Source organism: Theropithecus gelada, chromosome 15 (assembly GCF_003255815.1).
Source record: "Theropithecus gelada isolate Dixy chromosome 15, Tgel_1.0, whole genome shotgun sequence".
NCBI lineage: Eukaryota > Metazoa > Chordata > Mammalia > Primates > Cercopithecidae > Theropithecus > Theropithecus gelada.
The window spans coordinates 42,739,620-42,745,619 of record NC_037683.1 but is presented as its reverse complement, the minus strand read 5'-3'; the positions used below and the strand labels follow the sequence as shown (position 1 = coordinate 42,745,619).

The following is a 6,000-nucleotide window of genomic DNA, read 5'->3' as shown; positions in this document are numbered from 1 at the left end:
CTGGAAGGGCAGGCCTTGGCTGGTGCCCCAGGCTTGCTGTTTCCAGAAACCTCTCCCATTCTTCCCTCAGAGCGGATCCCAGTGTTGTCTCCACATCCCAGGGTGAGGAGACCCCCAGACAGAGCTTTCAAGAGGGCTTCAACTCCAGAAAGCCTTTCTTTGAGGTTGGGAAATACCCTTTTATTTTATTTTTAACTCAGAAATGAGCCAGTCGTAACAAAAGGAAGACAGAATGCTTTTGAAGAAGAATGAAGAGCAATGAAGTGCACCATTGCTGTCTGGGCTCTTCCTGCTCATGGCCAAGCAAGGCATCACTTCAGTGATGTGACAAGGAGCATCTTCAACACTTGGGGCATTTCTCTCTTTCAAATGTGTTAAGAGGAGAGACCAAATGTTGTCTTGGCTGACTCCATATTTAGCGAGGCTATATAAAAATTTCTCAGTCTGTGGTAGCTGAGAAATGGCTCTATGGGGGCAGTGTCTCACTGCTGTGGTTGCACTATCTGTGGTAGAATAGGTTGGGAAGTGGACTGAGAAGAGCCGAGTCTCAAAACCAGGACATCTGGGTTCCATGCTGGTCCTCTCGTGACCTTCTGGTTGACCTTGGCTCCAGTTGCTGGGCCTCCATTTCCCCATCTGTACTAGGAGGGGCTGGGCAAGATGACCGCTGCCATCCTTCTCTGCTCTAATTTCTGTGAGTCAAGGTCAGGTAGAAAAGGAAGACCACCTAAGATTCTGGTTGTTCCTGCCTTTGCCACAGCCTTATTAGGTGACCTTGGGTACGTATTCTTCATGTTGGGCCTGTTTCCCAACCTTGAACAACCCACATCCCGTAGGAAGGCTGCACGAGCAGTGGTGTGGAGCAGCAGGAGCTGAGCAGGGGTCTCTCGGGCCAGGATTCAGACAGCCTGCTCCTTGGGAGGCTCCACGTTGAGGATCCCATGTCCCGGGAAACTCCAGCCTGGGACTGGCCCTCCAGTGGAGTCTGTGAGTCCAGTGCCCTCACTTCTAGGACTGCACCCAGTCATATGAACCTCGGGCCTCCCCAGCCTGCTGTGGCTACCTCTGCTTTTGCTTTGCCTTTAAGGCCCAGCAACCAATGTGGACATGCCTCGGTCAAAATGTTCAATTGTGCAAAGCCTTGTTGAAGCCTGTTCTGAGCCACGGGGAGGAACTGCTGCTCAGTGGAACGTCATGGAAGCAGACATGAGTCCCATCCTCAGGGAGCTCAGGGTCCAGAATGGGGAGGGGACAGCGTGGGCATGTACCCAGTACCATAGAGAGGGGCAATGTCCTCAGTCCAGAGCTAGGAAGAGAAGATCCCATTGAAGGGGATCTAGAGAGATGAGTCAGAGCTGCCAGCTGAGGCCCAGCACCCTGGAGAAATAAAAGTCTTTGGGGTGGTTCCACAGGCTCCAGGGGGATGGGGTGATGAGGCTAGAAAGGAGCATGGGGCCAAATCTCGACAGGCTGGCAAGGCCCCGAAGGGGAGTCGGGGTTGGGGAGGTCGTGGGTTTTCCATATTAGTTAAGAATCTTGGGATTGCAAGTGATGGGAACCCAGCTTGAACTAACCTAGGCAAAAAGGGCAACGTATCAGAAGAACAGAGAATCCAAGGAACGCCTGAACAACTGAACAGGTGAGGAGGGGCCCAGAGTGCCTTTAAACCTCCCGAAAACAGCTGGTGGAAACCCTGGGAAGTGCTCTGATTGGCTGGTCTTGGATAATGAGCATATTTCTGAACCAATCACTATGTCCGGGGGTGGGAGCAAGGATGGTGGGAGCAAGATTCCGTTCCAATAGGTCCCCTTCCTTACCAAAATCAGGGCTGTGCTTTCAGAGGAGCGTGGGAAGAGACGGCTAACCAGGTACTCTGACACCATCAACTCAGCTGTTGGTCCTGATTGTCTCTCTGTTGGCTCCACTTTTTTTTTTTTTTTTTTTCTGTTTCATGGCAGACTAAATTTCTCTACGTGGAGGAATCCTGAGGAAGTGATTTACCGGCCCAGCCTGGGTCAGGTTCCCACCCTCGAATTAATCAGCTGTGGCCAGAGTTGGGGGTCACCTGGTAACAGGGCGGCTCTGCCGCTGTCAGCAGAAGGCTGGGATGGGCAGTTTATGAAGGCAGGGACAATGCTGAGCAGGCAACCCCAGAATTGTTCCCTGAGTTTCTAAGCGGAGGAATATGGCCCCATCTAACCTGCATTTTGGGATGAGTAGGCATTAAAGACGACAGGTTTTTTCCTTTTATTCATAAAAACAAATTTGCAACAATTTATTAAAAATCGATACCATGCAGTAGGGGTACGAGAAATTCCTCATTTACATTTGATTCTGGCAGTTCCAGTCTAATTTAAAGCGTTTGTGCACTAACATCATTGGAAAATGCCTTCAGGCCGAAGCCTCTTCAGAAATGGACGGTGTGTTTGTTGCATATAAAAGAACAGAACCATTAAATAGCTAGAGTCACTTCTGTGGGTCTTGTTATTTGCGAGGAAATTAAAAAAAAAAGGGTGAACCTACAGTATCAGTAAGACAGAGAATGTACTTCGTGAGTTAACCTAGAAGACGGCGCACGCTTAGGAGTCACAAAGGGTTACAGACGCACAGGCTCACCTCCGACAGTCCAATACTTTTGTTTGTTTGTTTTCCTGCTATGCTGGAATAATATTTCTACAGGTATTTTTTTTTGTGTGTGTGTGTATACATTATGTACAATTAATTGTCTCTTTCCCTTTGAAAAATTAATGTGGTCCTTTAAATTAAATTTGGTTTTGGTGAAATCAAGAAAGCAAGTAAATACTGGTAATACACAGTGAGTGACAACACCGATTTTTAGTGCCTAAACAGAGAATGACTTCAACTTGACCTGTGATGTGTTAACATTTTTTTTTTCCCTAAAAGCTACAGTACCTCCATAACCTCTCTTTGGGGAAGGGGAGCAGAAAGCTATGCTACGTGAAATAGGGTGCTTTGAAATGTTGGCGATGGTAAGATTCCTGTGGGCCCTTTTGTCAAAGCCTGGTGGAGAAAACAGTTTATTCCTGACTGCAGTGGTTCTGGGAAGAGATTATTGCCTGCCTGTTGAAGCTGCCAATAGGTTTCTTTAGGGAGTGAGCGAGCTGCTCAGTTGTGCAGACATCCTGGACGCTGTCATTCGGGCCTTTCTTGAGCAAAGAATGAACCTGTCTAGGAATGTCAGAAAAGTCACTGGGAGCCTCCCTCCAGCCCTGATGTTCTGGGTAGAGGGCTGTGCGGGAAGCTTCTCTGGGCCACAGCCCCGGCTGTAGGGAGGGCTGAAGGTCAGAGTCATACTCATACCTCACGGGTCAGGGCGGCTTCACTGTTTGGTACAAAGCTTTCCTGGACAAGATCAAGTTTCAATCCTCAGAGTGACCTTGTGAGGTAGGCAGGACAGGTGTTATTTCAACCCCAAGTTACAGAGGGGAAACTGAGGCTCAGAGAGACACTAGTGACCTGATCAAGGTCACACAGGGAGTGGGCAGGGGACTGAGGACTTGAACCCAGGTCTGTCTGACTCCCAGGCCAGTGCTCTTAGGGGCTCAATTAAAAGGGAAGAATGATCTTATGAATGAGAATCAATCTGCTGACGGCTCACCCTGGTGATCCCAAGGGGAGAGCTCACTGGCTTGTCTGGATGGAAGGCTGCCTTCTGGAAGCCAAGGGAAGCCCTCAGCCAGCAACTCTCTCCCCTGTGTCTACAGGGGTGTCTTTTAGCAGAATGCCTCCGATTCACTTTGGTCAGAAACAAAGTTAGTGGGAAAAAAAAATCCCAGCCAGCCCTTGGGCCCTGATGAGAGAGGTTAAAGTGCACAATCTTTCTTTATCGTGTTTGCTGGGAACGGACATTCCATGATTAGCTCGGGTGGTCCCCCTGGTTACTGGGAGCACTCGATAGGAACACAAGGACATGGCCAACGTGGTGGGTGCATGACAGACTGTCGGTGAATGCTGCAGAGCGTGTCTGCAGTGACGTGCCCTAAATCCCCACGGTCCCCGGAATGGGTTTTATTGTGTTAACGTGTGGCATTTACCAGAGTAACAAACATCTCATTGGGTGACACAGGTCCCATCAGGAGCATGTAAGTCAGCCTGCTGCGGTGCCCCAGTGCTCTGCCTGCCTGCCCCAGGGCTGTGCCTGTCTGCGCTCCTGCAGACTCCCTGTTCCAGGAAGGCTGGGGTCGGCTGGCCTGGCAGCTGGGGGCCTGGTGGCCCTTCCCACCTCCTCCCCCAGAGTGGAGAAGGGCTAGCCTGAGGGGTCACAGCCAGTGATGTGTGTGCAGAGTGCAGAGGTGGTTTCTTCAGAAGCCCCTTGCCTCCTCCCAAGGCTGCTTGAGTCACTCCGTGACTTCCAGCTGGAGTTCTAGCGCCTCTCTCCTTGTCTAGATTTTTTTTTTTTTTTTTTTTTTTTTGCAAGTTTGATATCCCAGCTCCTCCTTGCTTACAGATGTTAAGGAAGAAGCCCCATTTCTGTTCCTCTTCTTTGTGAAGAAATAAGAACTTCACAAATAAGGCTCGAGGTCAGGTGCCAAGTCTCCCCCTGCCCCGTCCTGTCCACCTGAGTGCCATCCGAGTGGTCCTGAGAGGCCAGCCATGGTGCCCAGCTTCTCCGCAGCCAGAGCCGACAGTGTTTTTGCAGCAGACGCCTCTGCCCAGTGTGGTTCTGTCACGGGGGAGGCCCCGGGCCCAGGCCTCCCACCCTTACAGGCCCGAGACCATGACTCGGAAGGAGGGTGGCACATGTCTGTGGCGGGGGCTGGCGGTGGGGCTGACACAGGGGCTGACACAGCTGGCGTCCACGCCTCCGATGGATGGGAGGTAGGCGTGGTGGAGGATGGGGAGCTGGAGGGACAGCCGACGCTGGATGCTGGAGAGAAGGAGAGGGAGGAGTGTTAGTGTAGGCTAGCTGGGGGCTCACCAGAAAGTTCCTTGGACTTGCTTTGGCTAAAATATCTGATGACAGGAGTATATTTTTCTCTGAATCCAAGATCTGTCCATTCAATCATCTAACCATTCAGCCATCCAGCAGGTATTTAATGAGGGCTCATATGTACCAGCTACTGCCCTGGGAATAACCAGGGAGACTGGAACAAACAAGGGAGATGAATCTTCTTGAGCTTTGGTCCAGGATTTGGTGATTATTATAAATGTCCTAGCAGAAAAGATGCTCCTTCACTTATGATGGGTTACATTCCCACAAACCCATTGTAAGTTGAAAATATCATAAGTAGAAAAATGCACTTAATCCACCTAACCTACCAAGCATCCTAGCTTAGCCTCGCCTACCTTAAATGTGCTCAGAACACTTACATCAGCTTACAGTTGGGCCATGTCATCTAACACAAAGCCTATTTTATAAAAAAGTGTTAAATATCTCATGCAATTTACTGAATACTGTACTGAATGTGTATCACTTTCACACCATTGTAAAGCTGGAAAATGGTAAGTTGGGGACTGTTTGTATTACTAAGGACAAGGCTTTGCCTTTGTAATAGGGCTTTGCTGCAAACCAGACATTTCTCATTCTCTACTCTTACAAACCTCCACAGGGCTTTCAGTTCCGTCCCTGAAAGACTTCTCGCCTGCTCTATCCTTCCTCTCTCCCCCTCTGCCCCTGCTCTGCCCAGGACCGCATCTCTTCTTGCTGGGCCAATTCCCACAGGCTTTCAGCTTCTTTGGTAACTAGTGTTATCGTTCCAACACTAGGAAGCCAAGGAAGGGACAAAAAGGACACTGATGTGATATTTGGGGCTCCCTAAGTTCTGTCTCTGGATCAGAAGTTTCCAGGTGAATCTTCCATTCTCTCCACCTGTAAGCCCTGCCTTCTGGCAGCCAGTTTCCCTGGAAACCCTGCTTCTGGGTGCTCCTCTGCTGTTTCCCTCCTGGAAGACTCTTTCTCTGCTTCCTGACATCATGAACTGTGTTTCCTTCAAGATCCAGTTTAAATATCACCTTGTTTGTGCTCACTATCTGCTAAGA

At 49.8% G+C, this 6,000-nt stretch overlaps 1 protein-coding gene across 1 annotated transcript in view; it reads right to left on the bottom strand.

The window, feature by feature from the left end:
* Window positions 1–2,223: 2,223 nt before the first annotated feature.
* Window positions 2,224–6,000, bottom strand: part of GABBR2 (gamma-aminobutyric acid type B receptor subunit 2) — a 426,464-nt gene continuing 422,687 nt past the window's right edge. Inside the window, exon 19 of the mRNA XM_025360393.1 lies at window positions 2,224–4,888. Within this exon, the coding sequence (XP_025216178.1) occupies window positions 4,723–4,888 (166 nt within the window). The 3' untranslated portion in view covers window positions 2,224–4,722. The remainder of the gene's footprint in view (window positions 4,889–6,000) is intronic.